The sequence below is a fragment of the Cryptomeria japonica genome, chromosome 4 (genome assembly GCF_030272615.1).
Source record: "Cryptomeria japonica chromosome 4, Sugi_1.0, whole genome shotgun sequence".
Taxonomy (NCBI): Eukaryota; Viridiplantae; Streptophyta; class Pinopsida; order Cupressales; family Cupressaceae; genus Cryptomeria; species Cryptomeria japonica.
Window position 1 is genome coordinate 427,174,210 of NC_081408.1, and position 20,629 is coordinate 427,194,838.

Below are 20,629 nucleotides of genomic sequence, written 5' to 3' on the forward strand. Positions count from 1 at the left end.
TGCTTATACTTGCTCCCTGCGTATTCCATGGATGAGGTCGAAAAACTCCCTTGTCTATACCCAGAAGTGTAGGATCACAAAAGCTTGAGGTTTGTTGAGCTTCTCTCTTCTGGTAGAGAAATTTTTTACATACATCTAAGTTAAAAAAAAAATTATTATAAAACTACAAGACCAAATACACACCAATATTTTTACATACATCTAAGTAAAAAAAAAAAATTATTATAAAACTACAAGACCAAATACACACCAATATTTTTACATACATCTAAGTTAAAAAAAAAATTTATTATAAAACTACAAGACCAAATACTAAGCACTATGTGATACTTGTTTTATTACTAATGACTATATGACACATGTTTAAAATTGACTTTACCACTACATGACACTTGTTCTTCTGAATGATTTACTCACTGATTTATGACAGGACACTTGTTCTCAATGATTTACTCACCCACTATATGAATTCGCTATACCGACAGATTAATTTATTTCAATGTACTCCCACTAAAAAATAAGTGCGGTTAGATATTTCATTGATTAATCCCATTTTGATTTGACGTGGCATTTTGCTGGTTATGGTGGTGGGTCCCACTTTCCTGATTTATCGCGTATCACGTGGCTCGCAATTAAAATTCTTTTATTCATTGAATGGCTGATACACTTTCAGAAAAAAATGAGAAAAAACAAAAGTAGGAGAGACCCTCAACCAATAACTGCCACATCAAATTGTCATTGTCTTTTCTTATCTGTTAAACCAAGTTTCATTCTAAGCCAGTTAATCCCAAATCTCTTTCACAGTGACCCAGTTTCCTCCACGTACACCATTATATGTGATCTGCCATTTTCTAAGAGGAAAATGAATTTCTTTATTCCTCCATCATAATGCCTTAAATTATACATCGATCATAAATTATAAATTGGGCAATCCTATAAAATTGATTGGTAGCCAAGAGCCGCCTTCCATACAAGCAGCCTGCTCAACTCTTGACCTCGCTTGTTATGAGTTTTTAATGAAGTTTTAGTATTACTGGATAGTTGAATTCTCTTCCTGAAGAAAAAAGTCGACAATGGCAAATTCATTGGTAAGTGGGGTTGGAGTGGGGCATGTGAATATAGGCAATTTTTCAGGTGAAGGGAGGGCGGTCCATTTGCAGAAGAGAATGAGTTTGGTGAGGTGGGCGCCCAGGGGAGGAGCTTTCAAGTCCACCGCCTGTGCAACAGCTTGCTTGGCAAGTGGAGAGGAGAAGAAGAACTTGAGGATTCTCATTGCAGGTGGGGGGATTGGGGGACTGTCTCTGGCTCTTGCTATGAAAAATAAAGGCTTTAATGTTAAAGTATTTGAGAAGGATTTGAGCGCTGTGAGAGGAGAGGGTCAGTACCGAGGTCCAATTCAAATCCAAAGCAATGCATTGGCTGCTCTTGAAGCAATTGATGCTGATGTTGCAGAGGAGATCATGGCCAATGGCTGCATAACTGGTGATCGAATCAATGGCCTTGTCGACGGCCTAACTGGTAACTGGTTAGTTTTTTTAGCTTTTCTGCTTCTGTCCATAACTCTAAATCAGCCATCTTCCTGCTTCTTCTTGATTATTGATGTGGGAGCTTTGGTGTACAAGTGGAATTTCTGTATGAATGAATACTAAAACCTTACATAGTGTGCTAGGATGAGAGCTTCATACTTTTGTTGCTTTCAGCTCTTCAAGTTTACTTGACATAGCTATTTTATACCAAGTTTCAACACAGGGCATACCCAGCTGACAATAGAGTCTGATTTCTTTTGTCTCTAAACTTGTATACCATGTTATATATACAGTTGTCTGGTGCCGTTTTCTCCTATTTTGAAAACATAATTCCTAATAAGTGAAAACACTGGGACATCAATCAAGAACCTTTTTTCAGCCGATTACAATTCACAATCTCATTGTAGGCAGATAGACTACATTAACCTTGTTATCTCCTCAATAGATATTGTCGCTGGCTTCTTAACAATTTCAGAGAAATAAAATTTCATTGAAGGTGGTGCATATTGGAAATTTACTTAAGATGGTGAAAGACAGTTTCAGACCGGGAACATGCACTTTCAGTTCTTACAATTACAAATTTCGCCATGTTTTAAACAACCTTGTCTCTGAGACATTGATTCCAACATTCTTTCTAATACTTTGGGCTTGCATCCTTTGTTTACACTAAAACAGTGCAATAACGATGCTTCATAGAGGATCTGGATCATATCCCCATGTATGCTTCAAACCTCTGTTTGACAGACCTTGCTTTACGTGCATTAGGGTGTACTCCCCGTAGATTTAAACGTTTTAAATTGGGCAATGTGCTATGTAGCTTTCCAATCAAGTAGAGTGTTAATGCAGTATATTACATCCAACTCCTCTCTAAAATGTATCAGCTTCCACTCATTTTGGTTGTACTTATAAGAAAGATATGGAGATAGCGTAAGAAAGCTAAATGTTGGAGAAGTATCGGGTGGATCTTTCAAAAATCTGGTGGTTGTATCTTCTTCCCAATCTTAAGAAGAGATGACAATACGTTGTGATCCATTGAAGAAAACTAATACCTTTAAGTTGTTAATTAGTTTTAAGCCTTCTCTTTCTAAATATTTACCTCATTTCCACCTGCCAAAATTCCTTTCTATTACTTAAGATATGATATAGCAGGAAAAATTAAGTTTGTTTTAGCATTTTGAAACTGCAATAGCCTCAAGTTCTTACTAGTTCTGTTTCTGATCTGTATATCTCATATTGGTTGTGATTCCATCTGATTCAGTCTTGCTAGAGCAGCATGCCAGCTAGAGATCAACAAACACAACAATGCTCAAGACCATAATATTTTTAGGCTTTGCAAGTTTGAAGTTAGTGAGAAGAACATTTTACATTTTGAGATCTTGTTGAATTGTGAGATAAAAGTAGATATTATTGTATGTTCAAAGGCTTTGGAACTCATCATATTCTTTCAGTGGTTAATATGACAAGTGTTGCATGATTGTGTGGTCCTTGCAAGGAAGAAACTAACGTGAGTGCCTGCAAGGTTAAACCTGTCTGGTGCTTTGTATAAGAAAACCCATATCACAAGCATTTTTCACAGCAGCTTGTTATCTTTTTTAAGCATTTTGAATCCCTGAAAGCTTCCTCAAACTGCCCACAGATTTCTAGAGGAATTATCACTCTGTTTTTACACTTTAGAACTATCTCATCGAGACTATACAAATGATTCTCAAAACTCCATTTGTTAGTTGGTCCCCAAGATTCAGTCATTATCAGTCCCAACTGCTCTGTTTCTAACCTAGGGTACTGGCACAATAGGTTTGGGAGCTTTACGCAGTTCAACTGATACTTGATGACATTTTAGTGGAAAGGGAGTGAGAAAGATGTACAAAGACAGAGAGACGACAGAGCCAAGGAGTGTTTCATGTGTAAAAATATAGTCATGTCACTATTTTCAGAGGAGGGGGTTATTTTCCTAAGGAATCCACACGATGAGGCCTCCTGGACTCTTCTTAGCCACAACCACAACCACAGACGAGAAGTTATTCAAAATTTTCCAAAAAACTGTCTTGTCAGTTTGGCATGGTTAGTTATGTAAAAGGCTTTTGGGCTTCAGAAACTACCAAATGGTAGCAATCATCTAGGCTTTTATTTCTTCCAAGTTTTTTGTTACATTTTCTTTCCCTTGCTTCACTCTTCCTAAGATTTACCAAGCCCTACCTTTGCAACTCTTCACTGTAGAAATGTACAATAGGAAGAAGGGGAAGCATGAAACTGTGAGAGCTTACAATCATAGTCTCAAAGAACTCCTGGTAAAATTGGAAAACTAACCAGCCAACATTCTAAAAAAGCAATTTTTCATTGAAGGGCAACTTCCTTAACTAAGGAAAAAACTAAAAAGATGAAAGTAGTGTCACCATCCTTTTATGCCGATTATTATAATTGAGCAATGAACATAGAGAGCAAGGATAGAACATCCTCTTGAGGAAAAAGGAAAACTTAAGAAGATGAGAGTTTAGATGACAATAGCAATAGTGAATCTAAAACTATTCTAGCCCCAAGGAAGGACAAGATGAGAATGATGAAAGAATTGAAGGTTGAAAAAGAAGCCACTAAGGAAAATAAAGAGCTATGGTGCATGGAATGCAAAAATGAGGGTCATATCAAAACATAAGTGTCCTCAGAAGTTATTTTGTGAATATGCCAAGTTCTGGGACATTCCACAAGGAATGTAAAATGCACCCTGGTTTGCTACCCATTTTTTTTTCTTCAAATTTTGGACCCTTTTTACCACAGACAATTTGACAAACAGTTTGGTAATGTCCCTCAACAAGTTTCTAATATTTTTTCACTGTTCTTCCTTTGCACTGAAAAGATATTTGGTTGTTTTGCATGCATGAATTGATTTTGGGTTTGCAAGTTTGTGTGATTTTTGTATTTCAGGGTTTTTAGATTACACCAAACTTGCACAGAACATTCAAATCATTGCAATAATACTAATAATTGACATTACAAGAGTGAGATTGCTACAAGAATAGCACTGAAAAATCACTGAGATTATTAATGAGTTTCTGACCTCATCTCTGTTAATAGCAATTCACATTAAAGTTCAGAGATTTGTAGCAGACTTAGCGGATTGTATAATGCAGTTTTTATTCCACACAGAATAGCAAATAGTTAGCCTCATTTGCTTATTTCCTCTTTCATCTCCAGAATAAAAGATTTTAGCTTACAATATTGGGTAGAGCGTTCAAAGAAAATACTATTGTCATATACTGAAGCTGAATACACCCTTATTTCCCATGTGAGACCTCTGCAAGGTTCCATGCCACTGTTTGGTTTATTCTCACATTTGCTACAGCCTCCATGTTTTGACTTGGAGTCTAATTGACCCCTCTACACAACAACAAATACACAACAAGAGGGCGGTCTCACTAAGGCACAGAGTCTATCCTAGAAAAAAGCCCTTATCACGCCTAGATTATTGCAAATAATCTCCATGCCCTACCATTTATATCATGAACTGCTCCAGAATTCCAGGCCTGGCAAGTATTGATTTTTTTTTGAGGGATTTGATCCTTTAAATGGACAAAGTTGTTATGAAATTAGGCACCCAGCTGAGAACAAAATGTGTTCACGCATGTAATGTCCCCTTCCTAAGTGCAATCGTCTCTAGTAGGGATCAGCCTATCATCAGGGTTCCCATAGGCTTATACATTGGATAGGTAGCCCATTCAGGGAGTCAGGTGACTTTGGGGAGGCTTGTGAGGAGTTTTAGGAGCTTAGAGCCAGTCTCCTATTTTGTAGGAGGAGAATGGTAATTAACCTATTGACCACCTCGAGCTTGTGGCGCGTAGTAGGAGGCCTTATGAGCATTTTTTAGATGATCAGAGACAGTCTCCTATTTTTAAGGAGGATCCCTATATTTTAGGAGACTGGTAGTTGGCCTGCTTAATTCACCCTAGTGTATCAGTTTTCAGTTGGAGAGGGTGGATGATGTGTTCGAAATAAAAATTGAAATATTAAAGTAATGACTTTAATATTTTAATTAAATTAATAAAGTGTTTATTTAAATAAAGTTACTTTATAAAAATTAATAAATTAACTAATAAGAGGGGCCACCATGAAGGGGGTACGGTCCTAGTAGGCATAAAGTTTAAAAAAAAAAAAAAATAACTTAAAGGATTTAATAAAGGCTACATGAAATGGTACGACTAGCCTTAGGAGGGTATTAAAGTTTAATAAATTAAAATCTTGTAACCCTAAAAGAGTTCGATTAGGGTTGAGGCTAATAAAGTAACATTTGGAGTCTTCTTTTTGGCATTCATGAATTCATATTTAGAGCAGCAACTTGGATTTGGAGCTTTGGAGCAAGGGTTTCAGCAAGAAATTAGACTTTGAGAACGAAAACTCTCAGAGGATTGAGAGCCTGCAGGTGTGGAAGATCACCCAAGGTAATTCTCATAGGTTATTATTCTATTTTCAGATTTATTGGTGAAAGAATCGGAGTAAGGGTGGAAGGCAAGTTTGGGGAAGTAATTTCCAGATTTGAGCCAATATCCACCATATATCAGCAAATCATTGGTCTCTATAGCTAGCCGTACCTTCTTGGGAGCATTTGCAGCCAATCCCTAGCTGGGACGTGGGGTTTCAGACCTTTATTGGAGTTGATCAAACTTTATATGAGCTTGATAATATGGATTAGACCCATGGACGATGTTCTTGGGTGAAATATCAACTCATCAAGGCAAGTTTGCTATTCCAGATTTTGTATCAGACCTGTACATGCTGATTAGAGGTATGTAGCCAGCAAATCACTCAATAAAGGCTCATAAAAAAATTATCTATTGTATGTGTTTATTTGCTGTACCATTTCCTTTCAGCATTCTTGATTTTGTATTGCATTTTTTCTTAGTGAAAACCAAGCAAAAAACACAATAAAATCAGAAAAACTACACAAAACACAAAAAAATCAGAAAATTTTCAAACAAAAATTAGACTTGCATTAAAGATCTAGGGCCGGATCATTTCAGTGGTATCAGAGCATATAACTTCCTGCCATCTTGTTGAATAGGGGTTTGGATGTGTGACAAAGAGTTGTGTACTTATACTAGAGAAGAGTATCACATCCAGTGGCAACCACCATAGGTTCCAGAGGGTGAGACAACTGGTATCATTGGAATTCATAGGACAAATTCTAGTGGCAGTGAGGACAGTGAAAGTACTATGGCTGAGAAGGAAAAGGAAAGGGTTAGGTCAATCAGCCCTAACAGCAGGATTGAGAGAAAATTTGACACGATGATGGATATGATGTCTCAGTTGTTTGGACAAATGTCCAAGCATTATCCTTCATAGTGGGACCAGCCTCAACACACCACCTATACTGGTGAGAATAGTAGGACATAGGGTGAAAGTGGATAGAATAGTGACTTCAGAGAATGCACTACCTTGACAGGGTCAATCCTGAGACCTCTACAACTTGTTTTCAAACAACGTGAGGAGTCACCCAATTGGCAAGGCCGAGGGCATGAACCATAGTTCAGCAGAAGAGATCTGACAACATTATATGGAGTACATGACCTTGCCATTAGAGGTCCAAGAGTTATTGACCCTTGATTAGTTCATAAGTCAGAAGAGACTCAGAGCAGGCTTAGTTGGCAGAATAGATCATAGGGCTCCACATGGTCACATGGATTTTTAGCAGGTTGTGGGCAAGTTGACCTTGCCACATTATGATGGGGGAGACCAGTGTATAGCTCGGGCTTGGGTGCAGAAGCTCTACAATTATCTGTCTTTGAGACCCGTGACAAATGAGGAGGTGATTAAGTTTGCTACTTTGCACCTAGATGGCATGGCTCATAAGTGGTGGTACCATGGTTTGGTCACTTTGGGTCATCGCTCGATCACCTCCTACGATGCGTTCACTAATAAACTCATCGATCGTTTTGATCGGAAGGATCTTGAGATGTATTTTAGGGAGCTTTCCTAGCACAAGCAGTATGGATCTTTGGATGTTTACATTGCTGATTTTCAGAGGTTGTCGGTCATGGTATTTGACATTTCAAAGAGGTAATTGATAGTTCTCTTCACTGAGGGGCTTTTATAGCCTCTACGTGGTTGGCTTAAGGCCTTTGATCCACCGACCTTACAGGAAGCTATGAAGAAGGGCAGGAGTATGGAACTTGTTGCCCCTAAGAGCGAGTTCTCCTCCAGGACATTCACAAGTAATAAGGATAAGAAACATTTTCACAAAGGGTCTGACCAGCAAAAGAAACCCTTCCAAAAATCTGATGATGAGACACTAAATGACTTGAGATGCAAGAATTCAAGTGCAAGGAGCCACGGGATCCTAAACACAAGTGTCCTTTAAAAGGGAAAGCAAACAAGATGGTGTACTATTCAGCTGATGAAATTAATTTTGAAAATTCTGATCAACGAATTGAAATAAGTGAAAGTGAAGTAGAAAGTGCTTTCGAGGAGTTAGGGAGGTAATAGGAGGATGATAGACCCATTGCAATTCTCTCTAGCATTCAGTGAGAGGGATCTTCTAGGATTTGGGGAGTTCTTGGTGGCCAGCGTGTAATCACTTTGTGGGTGCTACACAATTTCATCGATGAGGGGTTACTGGCCCCAAAGGGGCTTAAGACTGAAGAATTTGATGGTTTTAAAGTGAAAGTTGCAGATGGTGCAATAGAATGACTCCCAACTTGACTCTCCAGTTAAATGACTGTGTTCCAGGTTGACTACTATGTGGTGAGTATGGGAGAGATGGACATTGTGTTGGGTATGAAGTGGTTTCACATGATTGAGGAGTTTTACCTCGACATGCACACTATGGAGATGAGGTTTGAGATAAATAGTAGGAAATACGTGTTGAGAGGGATGACAGATGGGAGTCTTCGTATGGTTTCTTTGAGGAGGATGGAGAGGTTGATCAGACATGATCAGGTAGAGTGGGCTACAGGGTGTGTTTTGATGCCTACAACAGTGGAGCAACCAAAGTGGGATTATCCTCTGGACATCAAGAGAATCTTAACTAAACATAGTAAAGTGTTTAGTGACATGCCACTTGGTAGACTTCCAGATAGGGGCATAGAGCATATTATTGAGTTGGAGGAGAGTGCCAAATTGGTCATCATTATCTCATACAAGCACCCTAAGCAACTCAAAGACGAAATAGAGAAAACAATTAAGGACTTGCTCGAGATGGGTCACATCCGGCCTAATAAGAGCCCATTTGCATCAGCAGTTGTATTGGTTAAGAAGAAGGATGGGACTCTTTGCATGTGTGTTGACTACCGTGCCTTGAACAAGAAGACAATTAAGAACCAATCCCCCATACCTCGTATTGATGAGCTGATTGATGAGTTACACGAAGCATGTTACTTCTCCAAGATTGATTTAAGATCCAACTATCATCAAATCCGGATGCGAGAGGAGGATGTGGAGAAGACAACTTTCAGATGCCATCGTGGACACTTCGAGTTCTTGGTTATGCCCTTTGGCTTAAATGCACCAGCCACATTCCAGTCTTGCATGAACAGAGTTTTACAACACCAGTTGAGGAGGTTCGTTTTGATCTTCTTCAATGACATTTTGGTATTCAGTCAGAATTGGGTCGAGCATTTGGACACCTAGAGGAGGTGCTAGGCACTTTGAAGAGGGAGTCCTTTTATGCCAAGGAGTCTTAATTGCGCATTTGGGATGACTGAGTTGCTCTACTTGGGGCATTTTATCAGCTCAGAGGGAGTCAAGGTTGATCTGGATAAGATTCAGGCTATCGTTGTGTAATGACTCGTTCTAATTCTACCCTTAAAATTTTCAGTTTATTGGGTCTGACATTTCGTCAAACACTTTGCATGAATGGTTTAGCTGTCTAGTTTCTTATTTGTTGTTTGAGTCTGAGGGTTTCTATTTGATGCCAACCACATGATAATGCATGGAAATGGTGACTGAAACTTGCAAATGATTTTGGACAATAAAACTTAAGTAATTTGCATCATGGAGAAGTATAAATCAGAGCTTAATGTTTACTAAATTATAACTTTTACCCTTTGTTTCAAACTGTAACTTTATGCAAAAGAGAACTCCTCATGCATCAATATAACTTCTGATTCCAACCTTTCATCACAAGCACTAGAATTCTGGGCATACATTTAATCAAACACTTGTCTGGTCATAATTGTCAGGATTGAACATCGATTCCCTCAGAGGCATTACTCCAAACACTTTGCACACAAACATAGTCTATGGATAGTTTACTGTTCTAACTGAGATTATATGCCTTGCTGCTACAGAACTGAAATAAACATATAATCATTCCTTACATACCCGAGACTTGCTTCAAAGCATACCATGGAAGATTTGGCCCATACAAGGAGAGATGGTATCCAAGATGCCTTTGACTTCAGCCTTCAATACCGAACTCTAGAAGAGATAATGAATATTGCCCAGCTGTGTGATAGTTCTGGAAGGCCACGTATATATACTTGGTGATTGTTGTTGTGAGCAAATAAGGAACTTGCGCTGTATACTGAGAGATGTCTTCAAGAAGTCCATGACAACAGTCTACACAAGGCTTTCAAATGCTGTTAAGCGAGTCGCCACTATGGCCGCTGGTTGGGAGCTCAGGATAGGCACAATTTGGAAAGATATCACCTATGAGTGCCTCGAGTTTTCGTCTAGGACGAAGCTCTAGGGTTTGAGCTACAATGATGTCGCTCAGGAGAAACTTTGTCGTAAAGAGAATACCGTGAATAATACCTCCTCCAAACTCCACGATACTTTAAATATTTACCTTTGAGATACTTCATGAAATAATAATAATATTTCCTTTGCATAAGTTGCTCCATTATTAAAAAAATCAATTCCCAACAAAATATTAGCTTTTAGGAATACCACGGTTTCACTTGGCACATAAATATGGAAATTGCCTTCATTAAAACAAAACCTCCCGTCCATAATTATTTCCTAGACATAAGCGACATAGCCACGAATTATAATTTGCATTTTAAAATTTAATCGACCCATGTAAGAGTTGCTCTCAAATAAAGTAATGCATTAGCTTAGGAGCTCATAATAATATCAAGGGGCCCCACCATGTTAATTAAATATGAACAAGTTATAGTTTGAGCATAGGTATAACGTTATATTTAATTAATCAATTAATTCCCTTGAAATTTAGTTTTGCTCTAGCTTTTGGGAATTAAATAAGGCTAGCAATTTAATATTAAGTTGTGCGCTAGACAATGGGGGACGTTACAGTCCTCCCTTCCCGGGATTGTTGGTCCTCTAGCAATCGCGAATTAGGATGCTGTAAAATTTGCTCTCCTTCCCAAGTAGCATCTTCAACCAGTAAATCTCTCCACTGGACAAGATATTCTCAGATCATTCTGTTCCTCAATTTCCTCTCCCTCGTATCAACAATACTGTCAGGTACTAAAACCAAGTGTCCTTCCTCATCGAGGGGTGGTAGCTCAGGAGATGAAGGTGTATGCTGGCCCAATGCTTTCTTGAGGCATGAAACATGGAACACATTGTGTATTTTATTGCCTTCTGGAAGCTCCAATTCATAAACAACCTCTCCAATTCTCCTCAGTATCCTGTAAGGCCCATAAAAACGTGGCTTAAGTTTTTCCGCACCACTCTTCTTCAAGGTGGATTGCCTATATGGCTGTAGGTGCAATACAACTAGGTCCCCAACCTCAAAAGATCTTTCAACACGATGTTTATCTACATACATTTTCTGTTGGTTTTGTGCATGTAGGAGGTTATCCCTTAAAGCCTTGAGGATATCTTGATAGCTCTGCAACGTTTCCTTTTCTCATGGGACTTTACTATCATCGAAGGCCAAATCCTTGAATTATAGTGCATCATATCCATATAATGCTCTGAAGGGAGACATGCCAACAGACGTATGGTAGGTGGTATTGTAGCAGTACTCACCTAAATATAGCCATTTAATTCAGGCACGTTGCTGCCCTGTGACAAAATTCCGTAACCCTCAATCCATTTATTCACTATCTTTGTCTGTCCATCGGTTTGAGGATGGTAGCTTGTACTCAGTGTCAACTCTGTACCTACTAATTGAAACAACTCTTGCCAAAATATACTGAGAAACCTACTGTCTCGATCACTAACAATGGTTTTGGGAAGCCCATGCAACCTGGACACCTCTCTGAAGAATAATTCTGCTACCTGAGATGTTGAGAAGCTAGTAGGGACAACAAAGAATGTGCATATTTTGTGAGTCTATCAACAACTACAAATATGCAGTCTTTGCCCTGAACACAAGGAAACCCTGTCATAAAATCCATTGATATCCCCTCCCACTTCTGTTTGGGAATCGAAAGTGGTTGTAGGAGGCTTGCAGGGAATGTCTTGTTGGTTGAAAATTTTGTACACCTCACCAGCTGTACAAAATTGTGGATTTCAGCCACAGCGTGTGAGTAAATACTCTCCTAATTCTAAGGGAAGGGCCACCCTATATAAACTAATTTAATACGGATGGGACAACAGTTTTCCTTCTTCTTTCAAGAAAAACTATATTCTTTCCTCTTCACAAAAAAGAATAACAATTAAAAGCAAATATTAGTAATAACTTGTACCATAAAATGAAAAAGAGGAAATGAAGTTTCCTGAAAACCCAAAGATTTCCGTCATTTCCTCTGGGACAGGAAAACAATATCAAGCTCAAAGTCTTGAATATCTGCAATCCTATCAACCTTTTGTAATAATAACTTTTCAGAACCAAATGCAATATATAACAGCATAAAGTCTGCAAATAGAATGCACTCTAAAACTAATCTATATGAGAATCTATCACAAACACAAAGTCTTGAGATACTTCTCAACTCCAATTGTAATTCTTAAACTAATTTCACTCCCAATAGCTGCAACACAAAGTCTGCAATTAGATGAAGTGAAGCTCTCTTTAGCATCCTTCTACAATCTTCAAAGTAAGCACAAAGATATACCCCAAAATGATATAAGAACACAAAGGAATAAAGCAAGACTTCAACACAAAGTCTAAAATTCCTCACTTCTTTTATAGTACTCAAAGATGGCAAATTTGCAACTATAAAGCTCAAAGTCTTTATGAGTAGAAAATCCTACAGAGTTTTCTTGCTTTTCAAAAAGATAAAAGATACAATAGACCCCCTCAAGTATTTATAAGAAAGTAGCCTTGAGAAAAAGGTGGAAGGATCCCAACTAACTTGAGAAATTCTCTCAACCACCATGACTTATTCCAACTACTAACTAAGACTTACTCAAAGTTACAAGTCCTATTCTAAATTGACTTGTAATCAACTTGCTTGTAATTACAAAAGTGCAAGTGACAAACTTGCAATTACAAAATTGTTTTTATAAGTAAACTTGTAGAAAGGAAAACTATAATTCTGAAATATAAACTAAGTGTGGAAAACACTTATACGGTAGCATGTTTGGCCATGTATCCCTCAAACTTCTGGGTAATTCCTTGTAGCTCATCAGGATTTGGCTCATGGGTATTCTTAGCAACAATCACTGTTTTAACAATGGTATCACTGCAACTAAGAATCGTAGGATTATGCTTCTCGAGAGTAGCATTTCCTGTAGAAAGATTTGATACTTCACCAAGGCTTGAATTGATGTTACTGAAAATTGTTCATGCTTCCATTCCTGCTGAATCTTCTTTCTCAAATCTGAGAGAACATCTTCTCTTGGCAACAACTCCCCATTCTAATTTACAAATTTACAACAAACTTTCTCACAACGAGAAACAATATCTTGCAGCACTTCCATGCACAATCCCAGAGCATCATCAATTTCTTCAATAAGTGCCTTCAGAACAAGGGATTTATTTTCTAGAAGTTCTCCAAATTCTAGATACATAGTTCTAGTAAGAAGGATGCCATTCTCTTGTAGAACATTCAACTTTTCTTGTGGCATCCTATGCCAGGTTCTCAAGTTACTTTCAACCTTTTCCAGATTCTGTTTGAAAGTTGGAGAAGTCTGGTTCAATTTTTCTTTGATCATTTCCAGCTTGACCATTACCTGGAAAACTTCCTCCAAGACCTTAATACATAGACTAGAAATCTGATCTACCCAAGAATCTAGTGCTTGCACTTTCTGAGCAACTCTTTCAATTTCACGAACCGATTCTTTGGCATTGAAAGAAGTTTATGGATTGGTCCCTTCTTCAGAAGACTTGGTGATTCTCTGAATGACTGAGATAAGCTGCAAATTTTCTTCTTCCAGCTTGTCTTTCTTCGTCAGGAGTTCATCATACCGTTGCACCAATGAAGTCATTGAATGCTGAGCATCATGCATGACGACTGCATGTGTTTGTTTACCCAGCTCCACCCTTGTGACTCAGTAGTCACAAGCTTGCATCTCTTCATGTGGTTTATCTACAATTAGTTCAACAATTTCTGCAATTTTCAGCTTGTTGCTGTCAACTGTCACTCTCGAGACTGTCTTAGCTTTTTTAGCAGCCTTGGGTTTAATTGTTTGAGCTGCTGAAAATCAAAGATATCAGGAGAAATTTCTTGCTTCTTTCTTTTAGGAGTGAAAGAGCTTAGCCATGGAGGTAAAGCCATTGAATTTGCCTCAGAAGTAGTTGGAGGTGAGGAAGAAGCAGTTTTTGTTTGAACTATAGTGGTCACCTTGGGAGAAGTTTTTGTTTGAACAACAACCATGGCCTGTTCAGTCACCGAAGAATGTGATGCTTGCAACATGAATTTGTCAAAACCGGATGTAGAAGTATCAATCTCTGATAATGACAAGCCAGGCAAGGGGACATGGGTAGGATTATCCTCAAAGATATTCAACAAATCCTCCTGTATGATCAAGAGATGGTTCTGCTGCTGAAATTAGAATGACACTCTGTGCATTCACACTCAATGGAACATGATCAATGTGGATGGTGGAAAAAGAATCCACATCTGTGTCAAAAGGAGACATAGGCAAATCCAAAGGGATTTGAGGAGGAACTTCATGAGGTGATTCTGAAGTTGTGGACCTAGGAGCATCAGCCTCTTGCTGTTCTTCTTTTGGATCTTCAGGATCAATGATGTGAATATGAAGCTGTGGTTTCTCTTTCCATTTCATTGTCACTTCTTCGGGAGGAATTACCATCACTCTGCTGACTCTCAATTTGATCCTTGTAGAAGAGGGAGCACCTTCCTTGTTATCGACTCTAATTTCAGACTTCTGTCCGATAGGCCCCGTAGAATCATCTTCTTTTCCAATCTTGATTTTGATGAGTCTAACGCCATTACTTTGGAGCCAAGCATTGGTGTTTGCCAAGATAGGCTGAAATCTATCAAGAATGGAAGTGCATTCCTTCTGTGGCCATTGAATCGATGGAAGTGGTGCTTCATCGACTCTTTTCTCAACATACTTGGAATCGAGTACATTCCCATCATCAACCATTCCTTTAGGAATGCTTGCCAGGTTCAAATCAACAGTCTGCTCAAGTGTGAGCTTGCAATAGTCCATCCTACGAATCTCCTCTTCTGTGTGAAGATCAATCCAGATGTCCTCTATGCGATGCACATGTATGAAGGATCTTTTAATCCTTTCTTTCATGCCCCTGTAATCAAAATCTGCCCTTGCTTTGAACCTCTTGAGTTTGATCTCCTACATCTCAGTCTCCATTGCTCTGGCCTTCATGGATGTCATGGGAGAATATTGACCAATCTACAATGGGTTATTAGAAGATATCCCCATTCCAGCCTTATGTCGAATTGATTGCTGTGCATGAACTGCCATGAGTTGTCTACCCAATTCCATAAGAATGATTTTGTTGGTTGGATATCTTGGAAGCGTGTATGGTTGGCCATTGTAGCATCCAACTCTCAAGTAAGTAAATGTTGGAAATTGAAGGAAAAGACACCCATATTTATTCACTCTTTCCCACGCAGCTTCTGATACTCTTCTGTTCTTCAATGTTCAGTTAAATAGACACATGTAGTGGCCATAGGAAGCATCCTGGACTCTCCTGTAATGCAACTTGCTAGGTCTCAAGGGCAGCTGATTATAGTAATTGTTGTCGGGAATAATCATTATGTTATGTTGTCGTCGGTAATTATGGGTTACGACAGTCAGTTAGTCTTCCCAAAGGGCAGTTGGACGCGACGGTTGGTTGCACCCCTTCGGGTATTATATATTGCATACCTTTCCTTCGTAGTAGCATCATGATAGTCACATTTGGGTGTGATGTTATAAGCACTTGATGTACATGGACTGTTGAATTAATACAGGGACTGGTTCTTTAATATATTCTCATTATGTTCTGTGCATTTACTTTCTGCATTTAATCGTTTACCTGTATGTGGCAAACATCTGGCGCCGTTGCCTAGACATACTCGGGAAAGGAAGGAGTGGATGGCGTACGGACACAATGGGCCTACCCGTTGGAGAGATTAACCCAGAGGCCGATGACGCACAAACGGAGCTCTACGACGGAGGAGACATTGCAACGAGGGAATTTTCAATCTTGCTTCAGGTGGCGATCGAGACCTACGTTCGAAGAGAGGCCACAGAGGTTGAAGTCCCAACAAGCGCCGTGTGTACCGCACTGGAAGTTAGCCCCGCAGGGAATCAGTTGATGAACCACCTCCCTCGGTTGCTTGCATAGGCATCACTGGCACAACGAACCCGCCTGGAGGAGATTGCCCGTGAGGAGCGACGCCAATAGGTCTTCCGACAGCACGAAGAAAACAATCGTCGCTGGGAAGCAGAGCGTGATGGCAAGAGGCGAAGGGGAGATTGAACCCTGAACTTCCAAGAGGAATAAAGAACATTCTACACTTTAATAATGGTGTCGTACTACTGACGTAAATTGTATCTGACGGGATGAATTAATAAAGAAGTGTTCTATTTTTTGCGCTGTTGCTATTTATGAAGATGTACGGGAATTAATGCCCAACTTATTAAATAAGGATAGAAATAAGCAGGCACAAAGTGAGGAGTGGGAGGCTGCACGAAGGGCCTTGATTCTGGAACAACAAGTAGAACGTAGACGGAGGCTGAGACAACTTGCCGAAGGATGACCTGCCGAAGGGTTACCTGAAGGGATCGAAGGAGGTGTCACGAGGGGTGTAGAAGCCGAAGGAGATTTCTACACATTGCCAGAACATCGTAGAGTGAGAAGCCACGAAGAGTTTTTGGAGGAAACTAGGCTACGAAGAAATCTGGTCGAAGAGACCTGGGATCAGTTTAGGAACTTATCCCTTATGCCGCGCACGGAGGACCACCGAAGGGAGCGAATAGAGAACGAGGGTGAGAACGGAGGAGAGGGCAACTGTACGACCGTAGGTGCAGAGGAGGCACAGGCACATGGCAGACATGGCCCCCTCTGGGAACCCATCACACCAAGCATGCAGGTACAAAACACCGTACCTCCATTCACTCAAACAGGAAACACCACCGGCGCCGGAGGGAGTGGCGCGGGTGCACGACAGAAACAGCCACCTCTAGGGACACGACCACCATCAATGGCCAATAGGCAGAAGTTGCCCAAATTCACCGACGATGGGAAGGAGGATCTCGTGAGGAACTGTAGAACTTGCGAAACCATATGGACGGCCAATGGTGTCACGAACTAGGACGAATGGACGATGCAATTTCCAGTGACATTATGGGAGTTGCCATCGATTGGTACTCGGATATTGATAAAACTGCAGTGGCCACATGGGACACGCTGCGGAAAGCCTTCGAGAAGGAGTTCCGCCTACTCCGGGATGATAATGAAATAGTGGCAGAGATATACAGTACGAAACAAGGACAAAAGGAATCAGTTCGTGCCTACGGAAGGCACCTGAAGGAGCTAATTGGGAAGATGGAGAGTCAGCTGACCGACGGACTCAAGAAGAGGTGGTTTGTAGAAGGCCTAAAACCCAGTTTGAAGAAGAAAATGAAGATAGTCCCTCCTTCGTCCTACGATGATGCATACAACAGGGCTATGGACTTAGAAAGTGAATACAAAACTTCCAAGAAAAAGGGAAAGTCCTCCGAGGAAAATGACTCTTTCTCTGATGAGAGTGGTAATGAGGGGTCGAAAAAGAAAGTGACGGCCCTGCAGAGGGACATGGAGCGTATGATGAGGGAATTTAAAGCGATGAAAGGCTCTACTAGCTGGACCGAAGGAGACGTGCGGTGCACAGAGTGCAAGGAGGAAGGACATACGAAGGGTACATGCCCGAAGAAGGCCCAAGTAATGGGACACTCCATCAAGGAGTGCCCATACAATATGAAGACCCGAAATATGTAAGTGCTGTTCATTGAGCAGGCCACAACATCTGCACCAGCGGGTATGGCCCAGCAAACCAACACAACGGCATCATCTGGAGGTTACCGGGACAACAGACGCGGCGGTGGAAGGAATAACAATGACAATAACAATACCCGAAGCCGTGTCCAGTATGACGCCAAGGGCTGACCAATGATCCAATGTAGGGCCTGCAATCAGTGGGGGCACTTCGCCCAGGATTGCACGAAGGAAGCCACCCCTCAGCACCTCTGCCGCTGGTGTGGGCCAAGCGACCATGAGGATGCAAATTGCTGGAAGCCAGGAGTAAACCTTTTGAACATCGAACCCACGAAGGCAGAAGTGTTGGCAATCACAAGGGCACAGGCCAAAAAGGCCACATACCCTGATCCTCGCACGGAGACTGAGAGAGTGCAGGAAGCAAGGGTCGAGATCACAAAGGAAATGGCTGCACAAGGACAAAGTAGCCACAAGGCCACAAGCCCGTCATAGACGAAGGGAGAAGAGAGAATCCTACGGCAAATATTGCAAATAGAGGTACCCGTGAAGATTCAAGAGCTCCTTGAAACCATGTCGTAGTTGAAAACGACTATCTTAAACTCCGTACCCACACAAGCTAAAACGAGGGAGGTCGTAAGCCCCACGGTCGACCCTATGCCGTTAGTAGTCAACAGCGGACGCCAATCGGCGGTGGTAGAAATGGGCATCCTGGGAACTACCTTGACGGACACCATTGTGTACGGAGGGTCAGGAGTACATGTGCTCCCAGAAGAGACATGGAAAAAATGGGGAAAGCCTACGTTGTGGCCCCCCACGTTCAACTTGCTAGGGGCAAATCAACACGGGATTAAACCCCTCGGTACCCTCATGGGCCAGCGGGTGATGATTGGCACACAGCCATTCATGCTAGATTTTGTAGTGATTCCACTGAAGCAGAAAGGGTACAACGCCATTCTCGGACGTGGGTGGCTCATTGCAGCAAAGGCGAAGCATAACTGGAAGCGGAATATGCTCTCCTTGGAAAGCGCAGGGAGGAAGTACGTGATCGATCTACGTACGCAGATTGTAAGCGAGGAGTTGGCATCCTCCTCCGACTCGGAATCTGAGGGAGACCAGTTGGGTGAGGATGGAGACGGATGCCGTATGGAGCCCAGTGATGGAGGGGTGTTAGAATTGGAAGCATGCTCGGGGGATGACGGGGTCTCCATGAATGGCCTCTTCCATTGGTAGATGGAGGATTACGAAATGTTCCAGAGCTATAGGCTCGAAGTGGAGGAACAAGAGCAAGTAACAGAGGAGGTGTACCTGCCGGAATACAGAGAATATTGGAAGGGAGATGCCCGTGTGAGTGACACCACTGCACACCAGTTCCCGAAGGAAGAACCCATCAAGTATCAAGAGGTAAAATTGAAGGAGACAAATCTGGGTGATGTAGATAATCCTAAGATCATTCGTGTTGGCAACAATTGGAACCCTGTGTGGAAGGCCGCAACCTTCAAAATATTTCTTCTTCTTCTTCTTCTTTTGTACGGGGAAGGAGACCGTGGTCCCTGTAGAATTTATGGTTCCAGGTCTTCGGATGGCCATTGAAAATAGACTTGCCATCAACGGGTCCAAATTGAAACCCTACCACGAGAAGTGCACAGGGGACCCGAGAGGTCGGAAGGACACCCGAGAGTCCGAAGGGGGACCCGAGAGGCCGGAAGGGGACTCGAGAGGCCGGGCAGGCGACTCGAGACGCACGGGACCAAAGCGGGAGACTCTCGGGCGAGGCAAACCGAGAAGGATGAAGGGCGATCCCAGAGGCATGGGACCCGAGCCGAAGACTCCCTGGACAATTAGATTAGGAAATTAAATTAAAAAAAAAAAATAAAAAAATCGATGGCCACGTTGGAACCGCCGTGCGGTGGAACCACCGTTGGGGGGTCCCCGTACGATGGAACCACCATTGGGGCCACCGTACGGTGGAACCACCGTGCGGTGGGATACCACCGTAGGCTTGAAGGAGCACGGCGACGGCGGCAGCGGTTTTTAAAAAAAAAAAAAGGGTGAAAGGAAAAATACCACGGCACGGCAGGGATAAATGGTGGTGATGGCATGTGAAAAGAAAAAATGCGCCGACAGCTCCTCACCCTATTCTGCTTTTGTCGAAGTCGATGTAATCTGTTGTGCATTCATTATCAATATAATTGCTTTTTACAAGTGTGAATCCACAGGTTATTTCTTTGGCAAGTAAAATCTCCTTCTGTCACTTGCGTTGGGCAAAGTATAATTATTTCCCCTTTCTCTGTGCAACACCGAACTGTCACTTGCGTTGGGCATACGGAAGGAGGACCGTATGGTGTGTATGGTGGACAGTTGGTCATGTTGTCCGTACGGGGTGGTCCGTATGGTGGAGGGGTGTCCGTACGGTAAGGAGGGTGTTGACCATATGGGAAGGTGGCCGTACGATTGGAGGTGTCAAGGGTCAATTTCAGTGCTGTTGTTGACCGTACGGGGAGGTTGTTGTATGGCTGGGGTACCATCGGGTACATTACAGTGAAAAAAAAAACGACGACCAGATTGAAAAATCATTCGATGGAGTCTGGAGCCAGGACGCTGAAAAATTTAGAGTGGAGAAGAAGGTTTTTGGCATCTTAAAAAAAAAAAAAATGCTGACAAAAACGATGTGTGCCATGGACTTCCGTGTGGTTCTGAAGGTTGTAAATTGGTGTACCCCGGACCTCGCGAGGGGCGTTGCTCCTCGACCCTGCTAGGGGCACTGCCCCCAAACCCCAGTTTATTTTTGAGCTACAATACACTTTTGAGTTGGGCGAAGGGCATCAGAGAAGTCATGGTAAGTGTTGGGGTTGTTCCGTACTGTGAGAAAGAA

The 20,629-nt window shown here is 41.5% G+C and overlaps 1 protein-coding gene across 2 annotated transcripts in view; it reads left to right on the plus strand.

The window, feature by feature from the left end:
• The first annotated feature begins 805 nt into the window (after positions 1–805).
• The window catches only part of LOC131030607 (zeaxanthin epoxidase, chloroplastic), a 138,579-nt gene continuing 118,755 nt past the window's right edge, over positions 806–20,629 (plus strand). For both annotated transcript variants that reach the window (XM_057961491.1, XM_057961498.1), the window contains exon 1: positions 806–1,525. In XM_057961491.1, the coding sequence (XP_057817474.1) occupies positions 1,074–1,525 (452 nt within the window). In that variant the 5' untranslated portion in view covers positions 806–1,073. The remainder of the gene's footprint in view (positions 1,526–20,629) is intronic.